Genomic DNA, 25,192 nt, shown 5'->3' on the forward strand with positions numbered 1-25,192 from the left:
GATATTCCTCCCAGGGACACAGCATCAGGACCGTCACACAGGTAAGCTGCATCTGCCTCAGAGCAAAGCTTAACCCTTCGCTGCACGTTCCTTGCAGCTGCAGCCCAGGCTCTGCTTGTAACCCTTTAATGGGCACTGTGTCTCAGTCAAAGGAAGCAAAAAGGGAGCTAATGAGAATCGCACTGCGTTCTTTGCCGCTGGTACCTCTTGCAAGACTGCCTTGCCTAGTACCCAGACTAATCCGCTATGCACGGATTGCGACCCGGCTTGTGCTAAAACGCCATCCGCCGTCGCTGCTGTGTGGGCCGCGTCCTTGTCACGGTCTATGGAGTCACTGACCAAGGCTATAGACTCCTCCAGGAATCCTCTTTGTCAGAACGCGTCTTTACCGCCCGAGGAGGGCTTTGGCAGCGGCCGGGAACCGTCCGCCTGCAGGGACCGTGCTCGTTCAAGGGATCCTCAGGTCTCTAGAAAGCGGACCAATGACGCGTCCCCTAGTCATGCTCTCGATTCAGCATCTGCGAGTTCTGTCTCTCGCTCTCCCTCTCCTAATGTTCGCAGAGAACATGTCTTTTGAATTTGAGTCTGACACGTCAGTCCCTCAGAATTCCCCAAATGTCCATGAATCGCTTGATTCTTTGACAGAGTTTCTGACGTTGGACAAGGAGAATATTCCCGCTACAGAACACGTTATCTCCTTTAAGAGGACTAAACGTGAACGCAGGGTATTTGCCAGCTATCCGAAGTTGATGGACATTGTCTAGAAACGTAGGAACCAACCACATAAGCGGTTCACAGGGCACAAACCTATCGAGGCTGAATACCCCCTTTACTCCATATCTGCTGATGAATTGGTTACAGTCCCCCTCGGTGGATTCTCCTGTATTGTGCCTTGCTCCTAAAACGCTTCGATCTGTTTCTGAGCGCTCCACAGTCAGAAACCCCTCTGATCGTCAAATTGGCTATCTCATCAGTTCAGTTTTTTGGAGCTTCAGGAGCGGCTTTTTTCCCCATCTTTCGCGGCGACTTGAGTGGCTAAGGCATGGCCACTTGGGCAGAAGTCTTAATTACTGCTTTCCAAGCAGATAATTCAGGCAGGGGATTTTGCAGTAGATGCCTCTTTAGATGCCGTTAATTTCGCTGCTAAGGCAACCGCTAATGCAGTCTTCATCTGGGAGCCCTGTGGCTATGCGACTGGTGAGCAGATTCCACCTCCAAGAGATGAGACTTCTCTGCCGTATCAAACTGGTCGCTTGTTTGGTCAAGAAACTTGACCAGCTCTTTTCTGACACTTCCGGGGGGGGGGTTAAGAGTAGGTTTTTTTCCCCAAACAAGGGGCTGCCCGGCGTTTTTCGGAATCAACGGCTGACTAGTTTTTCTACCTTTTTTCGCAACAGCTCCAGCTGGTCCCCCACAACCTTATCTTCCGGATCAGTCCTCGCGTGGAGACAGAGGTTCCCAGGTCTCTCACAATCCTAACCACTCTTGGAAACCCAGGCCGGCAGCATGTGGATCTAAGGTAGCAGATCTCATAGATCCTCTACTCTGACTTGTTGTGGTATCTGGCCGACACCGACAAAGTAGGCGGCCGTCTGCTGTCATTCAGAATGGTTCAGCGGTTTTTATTCAAACTTTTCTTTGTGGTTCTAAAGAAAGAAGGAATGATGCGGTCCATACTGGACCTCAGGCTGTTAAATCAGTTTGTCAAAGTACGGCGATTCCGAATGGAATTCCTCCGGTCGGTGTCACTTCCATGCAAAAGGGGAGAGCCCCTATCATCCAGCAATTCCTGCGTTTTGCAATTCGAGAAGAACACTTCTAGTTCGTTGTGTTGCCGTTCGGTCTTGCCACCGCCCCCCAGGGCCTATACCAAGGACATGGTGGATGTCATGGCCATTCTCAACACTCAGGGAGTGGTGGTTCTGCCGTATCTGGACGACCTGTTAATCAAGGGTCCATCCCTTCCAGCCTGCGAGAAATCCATGGATATCACAGTAAATACACTTTCTCACCTGGGTCTGAAGATAAACATCGAAAAGTCTTCCCCAATACCAGTCCAGCAGATTTCCCTTTTGGGAATGGTCTTGGACACTTCCCGCGGGTGGTCTTTCTTCCCCAGAGAAGGGCTGAGCTTTGCAACAGGCAGCGCGGACTCTTTCCCGTCCGTTCTCTCATTCTATTCGTTTCAGCATGAGAGTTCTCGGAAAGGTGGTGGCAGCAATGGAAGCGGTGCCATTCGCACAATTCCATCTCCGCCTTTTGCAACAAACCTTTCTGTTGAATTGGGACAAGAACCCGTCTTCCCTGGACCATTGGTGCCTTCTGTCCCTGCGGATCAGACAAGCCCTCAAGTTGTGGACATTGAAATCCTCCCTGAGTCAAGGGAGGTCTTTTCTCCAAGTACGATGGTTGGTGGTGTCCACCAACGCAAGTCTTCTGGGGTGCGGTGTTTGTCACCACACGGCACAGGGTCATTGGTCAATTCGGGAGTCACGTCTCCCCATCAACGTCTTTGGAGACACGAGCGATCAAATTAGCCCTATTGAGTTTCCACTTTCTCCTCGAAGGTCTCCCCATCAGGATCCAAACCGTCAATGCCACAGCTGTAGCGTATATCAACCGTCAAGGGGGTACTCGGAGCAGGATGGCCATGCACGAAGTGAGTCACATCCTCCACTGGGCCTAGACCAACCGTTCGCCCATCTCAGCGATCCTCATCCCAGACATAGAGAATTGGGCGGCAGACTTTCTCAGTCGCCAAGCCCTTGCCTCGGGAGAGTGGTCTCTTCATCCGGAAGGTTTTCAGCAGATTTGCCGTTGTTGGGGCACTCCGGATGTGGATCTCATGGCTTCAAGCCTAAACAACAAGATTCCTCGATTTGTTGCCCGATCGCCATTGGAGCGGATGCCCTAGTTCTGCCGTGGCACCAGTTCCAGCTCCTGTACATCTTTCCCCCTCTCCCTTTGCTCCCGAGGGTCAAGAAGATCAGAGCAGAGGACGTATCAGTGATCCTAGTCGCGCCAGATTGGCCGGGCATGGTACGCAGAACTAGTACAACTAGTCACCGACGTCCCTTGACGACTTCCAGATCGCATGGATCTACTCTCTCAGGGTCCGATTTACCACCGGAACTCCGGGGCCCTGTCTTTGACGGCGTGGCCGTTGAATCCTGGATTTTAGCACAGGCTGGATTTTCTCACGACGTGATTTCCACCATGATTAGTGCTAGGAAGTTCGTGTCCATGCGCATTTATCACCGCACCTGGAAAACCTTCTTTTCGTGGTGCAAGGATCATGGTCGATCCCCTCTAGTGTTTTCCATTCCTGCCATATTGGAATCCCTTCAGTCAGGTTTAAGGTCAGTCCTCACGCTTAGCTCGCTCAAGGGCCAAATTTCAGCCTTGTCAGTGCTATTCCTACGCAGAGTTGCCACAAAACTTCAAGTCAAGACGTTCATTCAGGGAGTTTCTCATGTAGCGCCTCCCTATAAAGGGCCATTCGAATCATGGGACCTTAACTTGATTCTCGGGGCCTACAGGAGGCTCCTTTCGAACCGTTGCAGGACGTACCACTACCTATTCTCTCTTGGAAAGAAGTGGTCTTTCTAGTGGCAAGTACGTCAATCAGTCGAGTTTCGAAATTGGCGGCCCTGTCCTGCCGTCATCAGTTCCTGAAGTTTCATCAGCACAAGGCAGTTCTCAGGACGTCCCCGTCCGTCCTGCCTAAAGTCGTATCCTCTTTCCATCTCTATCTGGAAATTTGTTTTGCCCTCCTTTTGTCAACACCGGTCCATCGCATTGAGAAGGCCCCTCCACAACCTCGATGTGGTTAGGGCTCTGAGACGGTACATCTTGCGGACGGCTCCCTTCCGCAAGTCAGATGCCCTGTTCATACTTCCAGAGGGGAATAGGAAGGGTCTAGCCGCTTCAAAAAAAAAAAACCACGCTAGCCAGGTGGATTTGCTTGGCTACTCAGGAATCCTACCGTGTCCGAGACATACCTGTCCCAGCAAGGATTAAGGCGCATTCTATCCGCTCAGTGACGCCTCTTAGGCCATTCGGCTCTAGGCGTCGGCAGAACAGGTCTTCAACGCTGCGACTTAGTCCAGCCCACATACCTTTACAAAACATTTCCAAATTCATTCTCAGGCCTCTCCGCAAGGCTGCGATTTGGTCCAGCCTGCATACCTTTACAAACATTGACTAATTTCATTCTCGGGCCTGTGGGGATGCAGCTCTTGGCAGACGCATCCTGCAATCGGCAGTACCACAGTGTTGACTCAGTGGTACATGGGGTATTAGCAAATGTATGCTCCCCACCCAGGGACTGCTTTGGGACGTCCCACTGTCTCTGTGTCCCCCAATGAGGCGTAGGAGAAATAGGGAATTTTGTGTACTCACCGTAAAATCCTTTTCTCCGAGCCAATCATTGGGGGACACAGCACCCACAATGCTTGGCCTATTGGCTCACTGTAGCATTATTAGCTTTTGACCGAGTTATGATTATTGTCATTCGTTTAATGCTCCTACTGCTTTTTTTCTCCGAACTGGGGAATTCCCAGGCAGCGAGAGGGTGTATACTGCAGGGGAGGAGTTAACTTTTTTTTCTGTGTTTACTTAGTGTCCTCCTAGTGGCAAGCATTATAACACCCATTGTCTGTGTCCCCCAATGATTGTCTCGGAGAAAAGGATTTTACGGTGAGTAAAAAAAAATCCCTATTTTTTTTCACCATCCATTGCTTTCAATAAGTGAAAACCGCTGAAAAAAATGCTGAATGTGACATGCTGCATTCTGTAAAACCAAATGTTTTGCACAAAATCCTGAGGACAAAAAAAAACAAGCTGTGTGCATGAGATCTCTGAAATCTCAGACTTTGCTGGTACTGTATAATGGAGGTGAAAATTTGCATAAAAAAGCATTAAAAAAAGTTGGAAAAAAAGCAACTTGTGAACATAGCCTTAGTGTAATAATACACAGGGAACTCTGTACATAGTATACAGTGTATTCAGTGTACAGGTAATAGTGACTCACCAGTGACATACGTAGGAGCTCTGTATATAGTGTATAGTGTACAGGTAATATAGTGATCACCAGTGACACTATACACAGGAGCTCTGTATATGGTGTACAGGTAAAACCGTGATCTCCAGTGACATTATACACAGGAGCTCTGTGTATAGTGTACAGATAATACAGTGCTCACCAGTGACATTATACACAGGAGCTCTGTATATAGTGTACAGATAATACAGGGCTCACCAGTGACATTATACATAGGAGCTCTGTGTATAGTGTACAGATAATACAGTGCTCACCAGTGACATTATACATAGGAGCTCTGTGTATAGTGTACAGATAATACAGGGCTCAACAGTGACATTATACATAGGAGCTCTGTATATAGTGTATAGTGTACAGATAATACAGGGCTCAACAGTGACATACATAGGAGCTCTGTATATAGTGTATAGTGTACAGGTAATACAGTGATCACCAGTGACATTATATACAGGAGCTCTGTATATAGCGTATAGTGTACAGGTAAATCAGTGATTGCCAGTGCCATTATACACAGAAGCTTTGTATATAGTGTCAGTGTACAGGTAATAGTATCCCACCAGTGACATTATACACAGGAGCTCGGTATGTAGTGTATAGCGTGCAGGTAAAATGGTGATCACCAGTGACGTTATACACAGAAGCTCTGTATATAGTGTCAGTGTACAGGTAATACAGGGATCCCTGGTAACATTACACACAGGAGCTCTGTATATACTATATATTGTAAGTGTACAGGTAGCACACTGACTCATCAGTGATGTCTCAAGTTGAAGATATTCATCTTCTCTTCTTCATCCAGCACAGACCGCCATCACTTCCAGCCAGGACTCTGCTCTGCAGAAAATAAGTCATCTAGAGCCCCCCATATGCCTCTATCCTGCTCCCTCCCATATGTCTCCTATATCCTGCCCCCTCCCATATGTCTACCTAAATTGTTTATTTCAGTACAAAAAAAAATCTTACCTAGCCGCGGTCCAGCGGTGTCCTCTTCCTCAACCATTTGAAGCGTGGACGTTCTGGTGCATGACAGTGACGCCATATATTAGCAACGTGCGTGCCGACGTCAGCTGCCGGCCTCTGATTGGCTGGCATCTCCTATTGCAGTGCAGGAAGAGGGTCCTGCACAGCAATAGATTGCAACTGAACGTGCATCCAAGGACGCACATTCAGGGACTGAGTGAACGGCCAAATCCTGCCCCTTGAGCCTGGTGAGTAGAGGGGCCAGGACCAGGCCTCCCTCCTCACCGGGCCCCATATGCCAGAAAGAGCAGTAATGCCCTTATGGCGGTCCTGCTCCAATCTGTCTAATGGACCAGAATCCTACAAATCAGTTGTACCATCCCTAGATGCCTGTAACAAAATCCTTTTTAAAGTTAGATATTGTGGCTGTTTTATGTAGTTTTGGATTTTTCTGCAGGGGCAAATTCCAAAATTTTCATAGTATTGACAGCTATTCTTATGATTCCTACTATGAGCCATAAATCAGGCCTTTTTCTCAATGTTTCTTTACAGAAACGTGTTTTACCAAAGTTTTATATATATTTAAAGGGGTTTTCTGGTTTTGGAAAACCAATGTCCCCAAACAAAATGCGCTTTACTTACCCTGTTGAGGTTCGGCGCTGAATCTCCGCCGCTGCTCCCAGTGCTGCAGCCAGTCAGTGAGTTGACGGCACAAAATGACCAGATCCGTCCATTGAGTTGAATGATTGATTGGCTGCAGGGCTGTAGACATGACATCAGCAGTGCAGATAATGACGGACATTGGGAGCAACATAGGAGGCGGGGAGAGGGAGTAATGCAGTTTTGTTTTTGTTTTTTTTGTATAACAAACTGTAGTTTTTTGTTTTTTTTTTCCAAAACCAGAAAACTTTTTTTTACTCTTTCCATAAACAAATATGTTGCTTTTGGGGAAACAGTCAGCAAGAAATGAAGATTTATTATGCAGATGTTAAATTATATTTCAAGGAAATTAAAGGCCATAATCTGAGAGAATCCTCCCTATAAGGTTTCTTAATATATATATTTTTTATATATATAAAAGGGTGAAATAAAAATTCCAGTTACAATAGAAGATGAAGCCAACAAGGACCTCCCTCCTGCCGCAATCCTTTACCGAGCAGTGCGCCAGTACGTCTATGGAGTCCTCTTCAGCCTGGCAGAAAGCAGGAAGAAAACGGAGCGCCTGGCATTCAGAAAAAACAGAATGCCCCCAGACCGTAAGTGATCCCGCGTGATTTAAAGGGAGGGCGCCATTTATGGAGTAATGATGACGGACTTTTTCACATGTTCCGTTGGCCAAAGCTGCCACCCAGCTGCATGAAAGTGATCTACTCTACGCAGTACAGCTACGTGCAGTAATGTAAATGATCAGCGCGCTACATATATTTTTAAAGGATTTATGAGACTAGGCACAAAAATATTTGCTTAATTTTAGTTTTACAAAGCAGAAAAGAAAATTTGGTTGATTTGTGAACTAAGAGTCCAAGTTCACATTTGACTTAAAGGGGTATTCCCATCTCCAAGCCGCTATCCCAATATGTAGTATGTGTAATAATTATAACAAATACCTGCAGTTAAAAATGGAGAATAGTTCTTCTGATTCAATGTGTCACTTACCTCATGTGCAGGGCATTGTAGTAGCTTACGTATTCCTGGTCACAACCGTTCATATAGTGACAGTTAATTGTCAGTGGTCGTAACTATGGACACCTAAGCTACTGCAATACCCAGCACATGGGGTAAGTGACATACCTAATCAGAAGAACTATACTACATTTCCAACTTGTGTATTTTCTAATAATATTATTACACCTACTACATATTGGGATAGGATCGTGGAGATTGGAATACCGCTTTAAGCCAACCAAACCTGGATCGGCTGACAATATGAAATGTTTGGGGTCTCCTGACTTTTCTTTCTGGGAAAGATAAGGATCAGGCAGTTTCAATTTTAACACTCGGCCCTTTTGTCATTAAAGGGTTATTCTCATATTTCCACTTATTTTCAGAAAACACAGTAAAAGCATACTTATTGGTAAAATAGAGACTAAGCCCAACAAAACTTTTCTTTCTTGTACTTTTGTGTCTTTTTCATGTCTATCTGCCCCTCTGTGCTTCATATAGCTGAACGGGCTGTCCTATTCTGCTAAAACTATGTTTCCCAGCAGCTCTTGCTTCTCCTCAGTGCTGCAGCTCCATCTTAGCCCCACCTCTGAGTTATCATCGTGCTAATGTAAGTGTAGAATTCACCTTATTGCCTTGTGCACACTCTGTTCCGGTATAGTACCCTGCCTGATCGATGTTTTCTTCTGCCATCTGCATCAGTATAGATACTTTGGTAGTTTTATATTATTAACTGGTTTCTAGCAGAGCTCAACTCTCCTTCAGTCCTCTATAGCCGAGCTTGCAGAGTTGAGCTGTTTGTTGCCTTCTGCTGACAGATCCGTGATGTGAAGTTGCACATGCCGTTCTGTTGATGTGAATGACAGAGGATTATTCTACCATGTGCATGAACAGATGCCGCTCTGCACTGTCTAGCTATATTACAAGCTATGTTGCGGAGGCATGCAGGAGAGTTGAGCTCCGCTAGAAACCTGCCATCAATGTAAAACCACCCAGTCAAGTGATGCATATGGCAGAAGATAAAATCTGTCAGTCCGGGTACTGTACAGGAGCAGAGAATGCATAGGAAGGAGGATAAAAGTGAATTCTGAAGGTAAAAAACACTTTGTCCGTGCTTGAGGCAGAGTGACACCGGCAGGACGACAGCTGAGACAGACTGCACTGCACATAAACCAGGAGGACTTGGAATTACATCAGGACAGTTCCAGTGGCAAGCTGACAGCGTCATTTACAATTCATGGCCTGGGTGGTTGCCCCTGCCAGGGTGGTCTCAGCTTTCTCTGCCCTCCTGACTCACTATGTGTACCTTACAGATTACCCTGTCATTATTAAGGAGTGGGCCACCTACAAGGGCAAGTCTCCACAGACACCAGAGCTTGTGGAAGCCCTTGCTTTCAGGGAATGGACTTGCCCTAATCTGAAGAAACTTTGGTTGGGAAAAGCGGTGGAGGACAAGAATCGGAGGATGAGAGCTTTCCTGGCATGCATGAGATCTGACACCCCGGCCATGCTCAATCCCGCCAATGTGCCCACTCACCTCATGGTGCTGTGCTGTGTTTTACGGTAAGTGGCTTACAACTATTTTTTTTTTTTTTACAATTCCCAGCATGTTGCAGAACAATTCCTTGTTTCCAAGGAGCTGTTTGCAACCTGTGATTCTCCAGCTGGCGTGAAACTACAACTCCCAGCATGCTGTGAATGTTACAGTTTTGCAGCAGCTGGTTAAAGACTACTTCTTTTATGATACGTTTTTCCCCAGATGATCACGTCGGACTGTTCAATGGTCTTTTGTAGCAGCAGCGAATGGAGCCGGGCTCTGATCACTGCTGTTATCTATTTATATGGCACCGTCAGTATCCGACAGCGGCATTTAAATGGAATGGATACCAGTGCTCGCACGCACAGATTACAAACGACCGCCCACAAACCGATGACTGGGCCCCAGTGGGTTACCATGTCAGACAGGGCCCGCTGAAGTCCACCGTCGCTGCCTCCTCAATACTCCTGTGAAGCTCGGCCATAGTCTGCACTTACACTATATACTGCAAGACTAGTGTATTCCGGTGTAAAGTCAGAAGGTCTCAGGGTCGAGTTCGTGTTGCCGTTTGTGACCCAAAACTACATTTAAAAAAAAAACTAAAAATTCTCCAACTTCTGAATTTTTTTCTTTCACCACTTCTAGAAAAAAAAAAATCTATGCTTCCCTTGGTATCGCAAATAATTGTACTGACCTGGAGAATGTTTCAGTTCATTTCTACCATACATTGAACGCTCTACAAACAAAACCCCTAAAATAATGGCGTCATTTCATTTTTTTTCCCCCACCATTTTTGTATGGTAAAATAAATGGTCTCGTTAAAAACTACAGTTGAAACCAGAAGTTTACATACACTATAAAGCCAGAGCTGTCATTCACGACAAGGGTAGGGTGGACGGAGAGGAGATAAATGCAAAACAAGTAGGTGGCTGGTGATCTGACCTGTTCGACCACATCAGGTATGCAGCGGGAGACTGAGCTTGGTTTGCACAGTCAGTTTATCGTACAGTAGAAATTGTTACCAATTTATACAAGCTCAGTACTGTACTTTATTTGTTTTTCCTTCGTAGGTATATGGTACAGTGGCCCGGCATCCGAATACTTCGTCGCCAGGAACTCGATGCCTTCCTCACCCAAGCACTGTCACCAAAACTCTATGAGCCTGATCAGCTTCAAGAGCTCAAGGTAAGTGCCCCCAATTTGTTTGTCATGCCCTTCTGCCTTGATTTTAGACTTAAAGGGAATCTGTTATGTGTTTGCTACTCCATGAGAGAGCAGAATAAAGTAGCGGCAGAGACCCTGATTTTAGTGATGTCACTTACCGAGCTGCTTGCTAGCATTTAGAAAAAAAATCACTATTTTATCTGCTGCAGATTTACCAGTTCTCTGAATGTTAAGCTCAGTTTAACCCCTCCCACAGCACTGATTGGCTGCCTATGTACAGTGTACAAAGAAAGCTGCCAATCAGTGGTGGTGGTGGGTTTATACAAAGCTCATGAATATGCCTGACTCCCTGGCAGCAGGTTTACTAATCCTGTAATGATAATCTCCTACTGATAAAACAATGATTTTATCAAAACTACAGTTAGCAACCCGGTAAAGTGACACATCACTGAAACTAGGATCTCAGTCTCTACATTATGCTGCTCTCAGATTAGGTGACAAAAACCAGTTGACAGATTCCCTTTAACTGTGCTCCCTAATAGTTTATTCTTTTCAGCAGCACTTTAGGCCAGTGTTGTGATGTTTTTTGTTAAGAGTTGAGTAAATCGTTATGCAGCCACGTCAGCAGTCGATACGGTAATCCGTGGCAGCCGGACCAGAGCACAGCGAACCTCCAAGTACCTGTGACATCCTCGGTGTCTCTTGTTTAGTAGACTCCCATGACATCATGTGTGTGTCGCTCTGCAACGTTAAACATCTCATGGCCTACATAAGAAGAGATGCCGTGGATGCCACAGGTAGTTGGAGGCTCTCGGTGCTCTGCTCAGGTGGTCATGGACTTATCCTCGTGGCTTCTGTGAATAGTTTTGATCAACTCTGCCATTTTTATAACATTGCTAGTTATTGTAAAGCTGGGTCAGAACATGTCACGAGAGCTGAGAGTTTTACTCATAGTAAAAACATTATGGTGCTAAACAATGGCGTAACTAGAGAGTTATGGGCCCCGCTTCGAACTGTCAAATGGGGCCCCCATGCCAAAATACACGCACATCTCCTCGTACACTCGCGGCTCCATACACCTTTTACATGCGCGGCTCTGCTCCGCTCACCTCATACACACATGGCTCCGCTTCGTACACCTCACACACACACGGCTGCGCTCCATACACTTCGCACACACAGCTCTGCTCCGTACACCTCGTACACACGACTCCACTCACCTGGTACACACACAGCTCCGCTCCGTACACCTCGTATACACACGGCAGCGCTCCGTACACACAGGCTCCGCTTCGTACACGGCTGCGCTCCATACACTTCGCAGACACGGCTCTTCTCCATACACCTCGTGCACACACCGCTCCGCTCACCTCGTACACACACGGCTCCGCTCCGTACACCTCGTACACACACGGCTGTGCTCCGTACACACATGGCTCCGCACACCTCGTACACACTCGACTCTACTCCATACAACTCGCACACACACGGCTCCGCTCACCTCGTACACACTCGGCTCTGCTCCGTACACACTCGGCTCTGCTCCGTACACACTCGGCTCTGCTCCATACAACTCGCGCACACACTGCTCCGCTCACCTCGTACACACACGGCTCTGCTCCGTACACCTAGTACACATACGGCTCCGCTCCGTACACCTCATACACACACGGCTGCGCTCCGTACACACACGGCTCCGCACCATACACTTCGTACCATACACTTCGTACACACACGGTTCCCCACACCTCATACACACGGTTCTGCTACATCCACCCTGTTAACCAGGGCTGTGGAGTCGGTAAGCCAAACCTGCGACTCCGACTCCTCAATTTCCCTTACACAGACTCCGACTCCGACTCCCACATATATTGCTTATATTTAAGTGAAAAATTTATTCTAGTGCAATGTGAACATCAGACATTTAATCATTTCTATGATCCAATAATCAAGATATTTAGATAGAACAGAATATCTATTTATTGGAATACAACTTTAGAACACAAAAAACTGTAATAAATTGTAAATATGTAATACACTTTATAATATCGATTACATACATACAGAACAGACCAAAGTTTGGACACACCTTCTCATTCAAAGAGTTTTCTTTATTTTCATGACTATGAAAATTGTAGATTTACTCTGAAGGCATCAAAACTATGAATTACCACATGTGGAATTATATAATTAACAAAAAAGTGTGAAACAACTGAAAGTCTTGTATTCTAGATTCTTCAAAGTATCCACCTTTTGCTTTACTGCTTTGCACACTCTTGGCATTCTCTTGATGAGCTTCAAGAGGTAGTCACTGGAAATGGTCTTCCAACAGTCTTGAAGGAGTTCCCAGAGATGCTTAGCACTTGTTGGCCCTTTTGCCTTCACTCTGCGGTCCAGCTCACCCCAAACAATCTCGATTGGGTTCAGGTCTGGTGACTGTGGAGGCCAGGTCATCTGGCGTAGCACCCCATCACTCTCCTTCTTGGTCAAATAGCCCTTACACAGCCTGGAGGGGTGTTTGGGATCATTGTCCTGTTGAAAAATAAATGATGGTCCAACTAAACACAAACCGGATGGAATAGCATGACGCTGCAAGATGCTGTGGTAGCCATGCTGCTTCAGTATGCCTTCAGTTTTGAATAAATCCCCAACAGTGTCACCAGCAAAGCACCCCCACACCATCACACCTCCTCCTCCATGCTTCACGGTGGGAACTAGGCATGTAGAGTCCATCCGTTCACCTTTTCTGCGTCGCACAAAGACATGGTGGTTGGAACCAAATATCTCAAATTTGGACTCATCAGACCAAGGCACAGACTTCCACTGGTCTAATGTCCATTCCTTGTGTTCTTTAGCCCAAACAAGTCTCTTCTGCTTGTTGCCTGTCCTTAGCAGTGGTTTCCTAGCAGCTATTTTACCATGAAGGCCTGCTGCATAAAGTCTCCTCTTAACAGTTGTAGAGATGTGTCTGCTGCTAGAACTCTGTGTGCATTGACCTGGTCTCTAATCTGAGCTGCTGTTAACCTGCGATTTCTGAGGCTGGTGACTCGGATGAACTTATCCTCCGCAGTATAGGTGACTCTTGGTCTTCCTTTCCTGGGGTGGTCCTCATGTGAGCCAGTTTCTTTGTAGCGCTTTTTGTTTTTTGCCACTGCACTTGGGGACACTTTCAAAGTTTTCCCAATTTTTCGGACTGACTGACCTTCATCTCTTAGGCTGAGTTCACACGTGGCGTTTTTTTCGCGTTTCCGCGGTGGTTTTAACCGCGAAAACGCGAAAAATAAGCATCCCATGCATTCCTATGGGATTCCGCAATGCTGTGCTAATGCTGCGGTTTTTACCGCGGCGGAATCGCTTCGCGGTAAAAAACGCAGCATGCTCATTAATTTTGCGGAATCGCGGCGATCCCGCACCCATAGGAATGCATTGTTCCGCTTACTTCCCGCATGTGGCTGTGCACACCATGCGGAAAGTAAGCAGAACATTTGCGGATGGTACCCACGGTCCGGAGGAGAAGAGACTGTCCTCCGGTCTTTGGGTACCATATCCCTGTAAAAAATAGAATTTAAAATAAAAAATATTGTTATTCTCACCTTCTGGCGTCCTGCGCAGCCTTCCCGCGCCTCTCCACGCTCTTGTTCCCAGTAATCCTTTGCGAAAGTGCCCGCGATGGCGTCCGTTCTCGCGGGATCGCGAAGTCTCTCGGTCATTCGAGCGACGTCATCGCGAATTACCGCGAGACATCGCGATCCCGCGAGAACGGACGTCATCGCGGGCATTTTCGCAAAGGATTACTGGGAACGGCTGCGCGGGACGTCGGAAGGTAAGAATAACACCATTTTTTATTTTTTTTTGCATTTTATCTTTTACTACTGATGCTGCATAGGCGGCCTCAGTAGTAAAAAGTTGGTCACACTCGTCAAACACTGTTTGACGAGTGTGACCAACCTGTCAATCAGTTCTCCAAGCGATGCTACAGATCGCTTGGAAAACGCTAGCATTTTGCAATCTAATTATGCTTGCAAAATGCTAGTTTTTCCGCGGGAAAATCGCGGGAATTTAAAATGCGATTTTTTTTCCCATGGTACATGACGGCACCACGAGAGAGGGGATCCGCCCTACGAGGACAGGAAACCTTCAAGATAAAAGGGGGCAGCTCCTCTCTCCGCATCAGTTGGTTTCCTGTCCTCGACGGGGAACCCTCAAGATGAAAGCCTCTTTAAAGATTCCGAAGAGGATGCCTGGGCCTGGGTCGGGTGATTAGTGGCAGGCACTGGTCTGCTACACCCGTCACCAGGTACCGGTAGTCGCCTCGGGGGCCATATATTCCTATGTCCCCCCTGAGCGAGTGCATGGCCACAGCCCGTGAGGCAGTTGCCCGGGTGAAGGAATGATGCCTCGGAGACCATAGTTCGTGTACCCTCCAAGATGACCAAAACTTGCCCCATAGAAGTCCACGGAGGCCACTTTCCGTGCTCCCTCCCTGTCGACATATAGTGGCCATGCAGCCCAGGAGACACATCGGTGCCGGGGCAGAAGAGCTCCTCGGAGGCCACGGACAGTGACCCTCCCTGTCGAAGGCCAGACACCGGACCCTGCAGCGTACCTGCAGTCAGAAGGTGCTCTGCAGCATGGGAGTCCAGGCCCACCATGGATGACATCAGCGGCGGCAGGTGTGGCTGATCCGTGGTCCAGGTCCATCGGGGGTAAGGGGGAGTGTTGCAGGCAGTGGGGCCCCGAAATAGGGGGCCCAAGCGCTCACCCGGCCCGCACAGCAGGTCGTCTGGCCGCACCGGGGGCAGCGCGCACTCGGAGCGCGCATGATGGCCGCCGAACCGGAAGCGGTTGCGTGCGACCCGGAAGTGGAGGGGGCGCACGGCACCGCGGGGCCTGGGAGTGACAGGAAGAGTGCGCGGTCCCGGGGGGGGCACGAGCGCGCACGGAAGGGAAGGAAGGGAAAAAAAAAAAAAAAAAGGTACTATTTAAATCGCCAGGAAAGGCGAGCGGGTGTCACATCACCAATTCTGAGTGGGGTGACTGCTTGCAGCCATATGCAGCATAATGGAGAGCCCTTCGCCAGAGCATATACAACCGCGCCAGGAAGCGAAGGAGAGGCGGTCGTGCTCAGACGAAAAAGCAAAAGCACGCCGCAGCAGTAGTGTGAGCCACTCGGGCGGCGCACGGGCGGATCGTCACCGCAAAAAAGAGGGGTCCGTAGTCTCGTTGGGAGACAGTGAGAGGACCAGCCAACCTCCAGATCCGGTACCCGTTCTATGAAGCGTCCGAGTGGTGAGTGAACCTCGAGAAAGTCCAGTAATCTAATGTCTGTTCTCTTTCTCTTTTTTGCCTCTCTTTTTCTCTCCTCCTCCTCTTATATATATGGACGGGATGGAGTATAGGAGGTCCCTAAGAAATATAGAGGAAAGTCAAAAAATAAAGAATGTGCTTTATGTAAAAGTCCCGTAGAAACAGCCTGGAACAAAAAATTATGCCAGGAGTGCATTAACAAGACCATAGCGGAGGAGACACCCTCATTTTTGGATAGTTTGAGGGCCATAATTCAGACAGAAGTTTCCAAGTCAGTAAGAGCATTACAAACGGTAGATACGGAAAGAAAAGCTAGGAGATTAAGCCCCTCAGGGGTCTCTCAACAGGACTCTACAGGGTCAGAAGACGACTCAAATAAGTGGCAGTACTCAGGAAGTAGCTCGGACGGGGAAGATACGTTTCCAGTAGAAGCTACGGATGAACTCATTAAAGCAGTTAGATCTACCATGGGGCTAGTAGAAGAGCGGACAAAAAAGACAGCCCAAGATCTCATGTTTAGTGGACTGCAAAAGAGAAAACGTAGAACCTTCCCTGTTAATGAGCAACTGAAAGCACTCATAAATCGCGAGTGGGAAAAACCAGAAAGGAAATCCCAGAATACAAATTCCCTGAAGAGGAGATACCCATTTGAGGAAGAGGCATCCTCATCCTGGGATAGGACCCCCAAAATTGATGTGGCGATATCAAAGGTCGCCAGAAAATCCTCCCTACCCTTTGAAGACTTGGGGTTTCTAAAAGAGCCACTGGACCGAAAGGCGGATAGTTGCCTTAAGGCAGCCTGGGAAACCTCGGCTGGCGCACTAAGACCCGCCATCGCAGCCACTTGTGTGGCTAGGTCCTTAAAGATATGGACAGACAACTTGGAGGATCAATTGGAACAAGGGGTTCCCAGAGAGACGATTCTGGAATCATTACCGGCTATTAGGGCAGCGGCAAACTTTCTCGCAGAGGCATCAGCAGATTCGGCCAGACTAGCCTCAAAATCAGCAGCCTTAACCAATGTAGGACGGCGGGCGGTATGGCTCAAATGCTGGCCGGGGGACATCCAGGCGAAAATGAAACTTTGCTCTCTACCATGTGAAGGAAATTTCTTGTTCGGCCCGGCATTGGATGAAGTGCTGGAGAAAGCGAGTGATACCAAAAAGAATTTTCCGAAACAACCAGTTCAGGCCTTTCGGCGCTCCATTCAGAGGGGCCGAAAGTTCAGGAGACAACAATTTAAAGATCGTGACAGGAGCAATTCCGACAGACGATACAGAGGAGGGAGAGGCTTCTATTTCAGTAAGCCCCCGAGAGAAGCCAAAAAACCCACCCAGTGACGGTCCTTCTCAGGTGGGGGGAAGGCTCTCTCACTTCCTCCCAGCCTGGGAAAGAATCTCATCCAGCACCTGGATCCGACAGATAGTAGGGTCAGGTCTGGAGTTAAAATTCCACCATTGGCCACCACAAAAATTCATTCAAACTCCGGTACAATCATCTCAGGAAAGACAAAAGAGTTTGGAAGAGGAGGTATTATCGCTTGTACAAAAACTCGTACTGGAAGAAGTTCCAGAAAAAGAAAAGAAGAGAGGCTTTTACTCCCCCCTGTTTCTGATAAAGAAACCAGACGATTCCTGGAGGACGATTGTAAACCTGAAAGGCCTCAACAAGTATCTAGTAGTCCCATCATTCAAGATGGAGACAATAAGATCTACAGTAAAACTCCTCTTCCCTCGGTGTTACATGGCGGTCCTGGATCTCAAGGACGCTTACTATCATGTCCCGATTCGGCAGCAAGACCGCAAATATCTCAGGGTGGCAGTCCAGATAAACTCTCAGTGGCATCATTTTCAATACAAGGCTCTGCCCTTTGGGGTAGCAACAGCCCCCCGGGTCTTTACGAAGTTAATTGCGGAGGTCACGGCACATCTCAGAGAAAAAGATGCTCTAGTAATACCATATCTGGACGACTTCTTGATAGTGGGGAAAGATTTCGCTCACTGTCAGGAACAAGTCAAGACAGTGATAGAGACTCTTCAGACTCTGGGTTGGCAACTGAACTTCAAAAAATCCAGGTTGGAGCCAACGATGGTCCAGAATTTTTTGGGCCTAACAATAGACTCGGTAATACAGGAGTGTCGCCTCCCAAAGGAAAAAGAAGAGAAAATCAAAAACCTAATCAGAACAACATTAGGAAAGCCAACAATGACTCTGAGGAAAGCCATGTCAGTGCTGGGGTCCCTAACCTCCTGCATACCAGCGGTAAAATGGGCACAATTTCACGCAAGGGAACTTCAGTGGTGTGTGTTACAAAGCGATCTGACGCTTCAGGGGCAGTTAGAACAGAAGCTCACCATCCCGGATCCTGTACTCCAGTCGCTAAAATGGTGGTTACAGATAGAGTCCGCTCCGAGGGGAGTACCCTGGACATATGCAGCCTCCAGAGTAGTCACGACAGATGCCAGTCCCTGGGGCTGGGGAGCCCATCTAGACACCCTATGGCTCCAAGATATTTGGGCTCAGGGGGAAAAAGATCTATCCTCAAACGAGTGGGAACTGCTAGCCATCGAAAGAGCGCTGGAAGGATTACTGACACACCTGAGAGGACATCATGTGAAAGTCCTATCAGACAATCGTACAGCGGTTGCATACGTGAACCATCAAGGGGGCACTCGTTCTCGGTCATTGATGGAAATAGCAAAAAGAATCCTGACTCTGGCGGAACATCAGTTCCTTTCATTATCGGCCCTGCATATCCGAGGCGCGGACAACCTGAGGGCGGACTTTCTGAGCAGGAATCACTTAAAGCAAGGAGAATGGTGCCTAAAAGAGTCCATTTTTCAGCAAATTGTGCAGAGGTGGAGAAAACCCATAATAGATCTCTTCGCCTCAAAAACCAACAGAAAAGTTCAAAAATTCTGCTCCCTAAGACCAGCAGACAAGTCACTGGCGGTAGACGCCTTCAGAATAAAATGGACATCAGGTCTCCTGTACTCATTCCCTCCGATATGCCTCATTCCATTAGTCCTGAAAAAGATCAGGGAGGACCAAGCCAGAGTAATTATGATAGCTCCCTTTTGGCCAAAAAGGCCGTGGTTCTATTGGCTGAGAGTAATGTCAGTGACAGACCCATGGGTGCTCCCAGAGGATCACGACCTCCTAACACAGGGTCCCTTCAATCATCCTCCGAATTTCAGGCTGCATTTGACAGCCTGGAATTTGAAAGGTCACTATTAGAAAAGAAAGGGTTTTCAGCGAGATTGATTTCCACCTTAATCAGCAGCAGAAAACCAGTGACTACAAAAATATATGGGAGGATATGGAGGAAGTTCTTATCCACCTCAGGCCCAATACAGGAAGGGGAAGTACCGGTAAGGGCAGTGCTAGAGTTTCTGCAAAGGGGCTTAGACTTGGGCTTAGCGGTCAGCACCCTGAAAGTACACGTTTCAGCCCTGGCAGCATTATTCAACTATGACCTGGCAAGCGATAGATGGGTCGCCAGATTTATCCGGGCCTGTACTAGAGCTGACTCTGTCCCATCGCCTAAACCTCCTCCCTGGGATCTAAATTTAGTCCTATCATCCCTAACGGAAAGTCCATTTGAACCAATAGACGCAATATCAGACAAAGTGTTAACCTTAAAAACAGCCTTATTAGTGGCACTCACATCAGTGCGTGTAAGTCCCCAACCCTACGTGCTATCAGCAGACCCGCCATACACTCAGGTTATGGACGATAGAGTCGTGTTAAGATTAGATCCAGCATACCTCCCTAAGGTAGTGTCGAAATTCCACAGAGCTCAGGAAATAATCTTGCCATCCTTCTGTCCTTACCCTGGTAACAAAAAGGAAGAGAGGTTACATTGTCTAGACGTTAGGAGATGTATCCTACAGTATTTAGAGGTGACAAAACCATGGAGGAAACAGAGGGCCTTGTTTATCTCATACCAGGGGGCAAGGAAAGGCCTTAAAGCCTCTAAGCAAACTATAGCTAGATGGGTGAGAGAGGCCATCATACTAGCATATAGTAGTGCAGGCAGGGCTGTTCCAGAGGGCCTAAAAGCCCACTCCACGAGAGCCATGGCAACATCCTGGGCGGAGAGAGCGGACGCCTCCATCGACCAAATATGTAAGGCGGCCACTTGGTCCTCTCCATCTACCTTTTTCAGACATTACAGATTAGACCTATCTGCTACCTCTGATCTCACATTTGGGAGAAGAGTGTTGCAGGCAGTGATCCCCCCCTAAAAGAGAATACAAATCTCTGTAACTCTCTCGTGGTGCCGTCATGTACCATGGAAAAACACGGGTATTACGTACCTGGTAATGTGTTTTTCCAGGGGACATGACGGCACCCTTATATTCCCGCCCTATTTGATCACGTCATTAGTTGGGTGTTTTTTGTTAGTATTATACACTCCCTTGGTGTGGGAAATTTAGCAGTGTAAAATAGGTATTATTTATGTGTGCACTAACCGGCGGAGTTCCTCTTGTGCTCTGTAAAACAACTGATGCGGAGAGAGGAGCCGCCCCCTTTTATCTTGAAGGTTTCCTGTCCTCGTAGGGCGGATCCCCTCTCTCGTGGTGCCGTCATGTCCCCTGGAAAAACACATTACCAGGTATGTAATACCCGTGTTTCCCGCGGAATGGAATTCCGGAATTCTCGTGGTAATTTCCGCGAGAGTTCCGGTACGTGTGCACATAGCCTAAAAGTAATGATGGCCACTCGTTTTTCTTTACTCAGCTGCTTTTTTCTTGCCATAATACAAATTCTAGCCGTCTATTCAGTAGGACTATCAGCTGTGTATCCACCAGACTTCTGCACAACACAACTGATGGTCCCAACCTCATTTATAAGGCAAGAAATCCCACTTATTAAACACCTGTGAAGTGAAAACCATTTCCGGTGACTACCTCTTGAAGCTCATCAAGAGAATGCCAAGAGTGTGCAAAGCAGAAATCAAAGCAAAAGGTGGCTACTTTGAAGAACCTAGAATATAAGACATATTTTCAGTTGCTTCACACTTTTTTGTTAATTATATAATTCCACATGTGTTAATTCATTGTTTTGATGCCTTCAGAGTGAATCTGCAATTTTCATAGTCATGAAAATAAAGAAAACGCTTTGAATGAGAAGGTGTGTCCAAACTTTTGGTCTGTACTGTGTGTGTGTGTGTGTGTGTGTGTGTGTGTGTGTGTGTATGTATATATATGTATGTGTATATATAATATATATATATGTATGTATATATATACATACACACACACACACACACACTATGACTTATCTCGGCTAAGATAAAGCCTAGATCCTCAGGTTGCATTCATACTATGGGTGTAGCCAGGATCAAACCTAGGGGGGGGGGGGGGGGCAGAACCTCATACTGTTGCGCAGAATTTCATACTGCACACCTCAGCTGCTGCAGAACATCATACTGCACACCCCTACACTTGAAAATAAAGCCTGCACCTTAAGAAGATGTGGTGGTGAATGCAGTCTATTTATTCCAACTATCGATTGATGTTGATGTGTTACTGAAGACGAGCAATGCCTGTCCTGGGTGTCCTTTTGGGCAGCTATGAGGTGTACCTGACTGGTGCTAAAAAAAAAAGGAGTGTTAGTCTGTGTGCTACCCGGCTTTCATTCTTTTTGGTACAGATATGGTATTGATAGACAGATAGGGATAAATGGATAGAGCAGATTTCTAATCTGCTTTTGCTATTGAAAACATTAGCTATGAGCTCAAAAACCTTCCAGGTGATGCCGTTTTTTAAAAATCTGATCTGGTTTTGCAACTGAAAAACGTATACTCAAAAAACGCTGTGTGTGAATGTAGCCTTAGATCAGGAATAGAACAGCCATTTATAGGACATTTCCCAAATTCCTATGAAAAAATATTCAGCACATTCGGCATTGAACTACTGTACCCAATTTATTATATATTTTAGGAGTCTGAGTCGGTCCATTTTATACTGACTCCGACTCCACCAAAATGAGCTCCGACTCCACGACTCCGACTCCACAGCCCTGCTGTTAACTCCTCACTCCACACACAAACTTACCCTCATCCAGCAGTGCAAAATGACAACCAGCACGGCAGAGTTCTGCCAACACTGAGGGCTGTGTGCACAGGACCTGTGATGAGGTCACAGGAGGGGAGAAGTCAGGGGGACACATGATCAGGGACCTCGGACAGAGGCCCCTGAGCATGTGACTCCTGATTCCTCCCCTCCTGTGACCTCCTCACAGGTCCTGTGCCCACAGAGCAGCCAGTTGCAGCCAATCAAAGAACTGAGCTGCACAGCCAATGAGCGGCTGCAGCTCCGCGATTGGGCCCCTGAGGACTCCAGGCCCCGTCGCAGCTGCATCAGCGGTAGTCCCGCCCCTCGTACTAAAAGTATGACCTCAGAAATAAAAATGTAGCTTACAGATGGAACAAAAACGCGTCCTTTGACAATACACAAATTTACATTCAGTGCCAAAGTTTTTAAAAAAATTTATGGAAAATTTGATCCATTTCTGCTATGATGCCTTCACGTTAGGTCAAAGTCCCAAACCTTTTAGTTTGTGTATTGTCTCTTCACTTGGGTTATTCTTGTTGCAGATTGATAATCTAGACCCCAGAGGGATTCAGCTGTCTGCCCTATTCATGAGTGGCGTGGACATGGCTCTTCTGGCCAACGACGCCTGCGGCCAGCCCATTCCCTGGGAGCACTGCTGTCCCTGGATGTATTTTGATGGAAAATTGTTTCAAAGCAAGCTCATAAAAGCCACCAGGGAAAAGGCCTCACTAATTGACCTCTGTGATGGTCAGGTATGTCCCCCAGAGCTCTTCTAGGTAAGTGCTTGAGGAATCGGTCGTCTTGGGAATGTAGAGAAATCACGTTGGGAGCAGGTTCAGTGGACATATTCCTGGACTAGAAGATGTTCAGTCCGGGCAGGTGCCAGTGCTGCTTCATTCAAAAGGGGGACGTGGGACCCCACTGTGACGATCAGTCCAAGGAGTCAAATCCCTTCTATTGTAGTAGTTATCTTCTAACCTGTAGATGGCTGATGGAGATATCCCAGTAATACAAAGGCTTAAAAATGTCTTTGGCCGTGTCCGGGAGTTATTCCGAGAGATCAGGTTAGAGAGCAGCAACTTTAATCAAGACAAAACCCCAAATTATTCCAGAAAAATTCCCCAAAAATGGGCCTCCAAGATGCAGTAAGGTGCGTTTCTTTTGCAGGCTGAACAAGCTGCCAAGGTGGATAAGATGAGGCAAAGCATCCTGGAAGGGCTACACTTTTCCAGGCAGAACCACCCACTGCCATTCCCACCGCCACCTGCCATGCCTTTCTACCCTGCTGCTATGTATCCACGACCTTTTGGACCAATGCCTCCACCTCCAGGCAGAGGAAGAGGAGGATTCTCTGGTACGTGTGTGTGTGTGGCGAAACCAAATGCTAATTTGGACCTACTTATTGGTTGCATTTTCATGAGAAGGAAATATTATAAAGGGTGCATCCTACACTTTAAGGAAGATGGGGGTTTCCAGAGCAGATTGGAGGTCACTGGGTTTGCATCAGGCTCATGTAACCCTGTTACCAAAGGAAGATTTAATTCCTATCATATCGTTACATTTTTAATTGGGGTAAGAATGCCTGTCAGGTTAACCCCTTCCTAATCTAGGACGTACAAATACATCCTATATTGGGAATGGGCTCAGAAGCTGAGCCCACATTAGGCCGGGATCACACATGAGAGGAATACGGGCGCGTCTTGCATGTTAACACCCGGCACTGCCGCACCCGGATCGGAGCATGGGGCCGCACAGCAATACATGGAGCTGCACTCTCCGCTCCCGAGTGCCGGCTGCAGTGCCGGGTATTAACATGCGAGACTCGTCCGTATTCCTCGCATGTGTGATCCCGGCCTTTATACAAAGCTGGTGCTGACTGTATTATACAGCTGGCAATGGCCAATGATGGCAGCTATCGAAGCTGGTTCCGATCGCTGCTGTTTTACCACTAAAATGTCAATCACCAACAGCGACGCATAAGAGGCACAATCACAGTGGACATCCAGATTGGGAGCTCATTGATTCCTGCAATTCAATTGTGGGTTTTGATAGGTTGCCAGGGCCTGCTGAAGCCCTCTACCTCGCTGCCATCATGGTTAAATTTTGATCCCAGGCACAGGCTTATCTTCATAGGAGACTGCGATTTTCACTATATACTGCAATACTTTATTGTATTATATAAAAATACTCACGATTAAGCTCCCTATGGGTAATAAATACAGTGAAAAGGTTAAAAAAAAACAAAAACTTTCAAAACTATTATAAAAACAACAACATGGAAATCATCTGGCTTTTCCCTCTTTTAAAAATGAAGAAATTAAAAATAATCTGTGAAGCTGTAAAAACATAAATGCTCTATAAACATACTCTCCAAATATAAAGGGAAATAAAATCAAAACGCCAAAACTGCCATTTTTGGTTTCTTGCAAAGTTCTAAACTCTTTTTAAACACTTAGAAAAGATGTACCGTATTTTGTGGATTATAAGACGCACCCCAAATTGTGAGGCGAAAATTTTTTTTTAATAAAATGGTGGTGCTTCTTATAATCTATGCGTCTTATTGCTTACCGGGGGTGGTGGCTGCGTTGCAGCAAGGTCCCAGGTTTGCTGCTGGATGAGGCAGGAGTGGAGCGTTGCTGGAGGCCGCATGTAAGTGCGGGAGCTCGGAGCTTTCACAAAATGCCGGCAGAGCCCCCCCCGGACCACCGAACACCCGCAGCAGCGCATATCGGAACACTCCCTCATCCCAGCCTGCAGCAACACTCAACTCTTGCCTCCTCCACCAGCGACCCTGTGACCCTCCTCCACCGCGACTGGTAAGGTATGTCCGCATTATAAGACGCACCCCCCCCTCTAAATTTTTTGGGGAAAAAGTGCGTCTTATAATCCGAAAAATACAATAATAACTTTTTTCGTTTTTGGTTTATCTCTTTAATTGTCTTTACCTGAGGAATTTTTGCCGCACAATGACTGCTATAAAACACAAAACAAAGAACAATATATCGGAAAAGCATTTTTTCTCCAAACTTGAAAATTTCTGTCCCAAAAACTACTTCTGTAAAAGAAAAATAAATCCTTCATTCTGCTATATCGAATGAAAAAGTTATCACTCTTGGAAGATTTCCAGCAATCAATTAGTTATCCCAAGACCAGTCCCTTTAAAAAATCATCGTTCTCAGCAGCACGTGGTCCTATGGGGAACAACGGCAACCTATGTGCACAGAAAGATCTATTACTGATCGTTCTGCGGGAGTAGGAAAATGCTGCCGACACAAGTAGGTCATGGTCGGTCATGTGACGGAGGAAGTTGGGTGGTGTACACCCCGCCCCCAAGGAGCCCTTTTCCCAGAGGAATCTGTTATTCCTGATCATTGTCCGTCTAAATGCATCAGTCGATCGAATGGTGAACAATAATTGGCTGCTTTACCACGGATTGCA

General features: G+C 47.1%; 1 protein-coding gene across 1 annotated transcript in view; it reads left to right on the plus strand.

The window, feature by feature from the left end:
• Window positions 1–25,192, plus strand: part of FAM120A (family with sequence similarity 120 member A) — a 72,955-nt gene that overhangs the window by 43,811 nt on the left and 3,952 nt on the right. Inside the window, exons 10-14 of the mRNA XM_073574212.1 lie at window positions 7,104–7,278; window positions 8,998–9,247; window positions 10,292–10,406; window positions 22,297–22,506; window positions 22,922–23,108. Of these exons, the coding sequence (XP_073430313.1) occupies window positions 7,104–7,278; window positions 8,998–9,247; window positions 10,292–10,406; window positions 22,297–22,506; window positions 22,922–23,108 (937 nt within the window). The remainder of the gene's footprint in view (window positions 1–7,103; window positions 7,279–8,997; window positions 9,248–10,291; window positions 10,407–22,296; window positions 22,507–22,921; window positions 23,109–25,192) is intronic.

The sequence above is a fragment of the Dendrobates tinctorius genome, unplaced genomic scaffold (genome assembly GCF_039654945.1).
Source record: "Dendrobates tinctorius isolate UK_male_01 unplaced genomic scaffold, ASM3965494v1 ptg000038l, whole genome shotgun sequence".
In the NCBI taxonomy this organism is placed as follows: domain Eukaryota; kingdom Metazoa; phylum Chordata; class Amphibia; order Anura; family Dendrobatidae; genus Dendrobates; species Dendrobates tinctorius.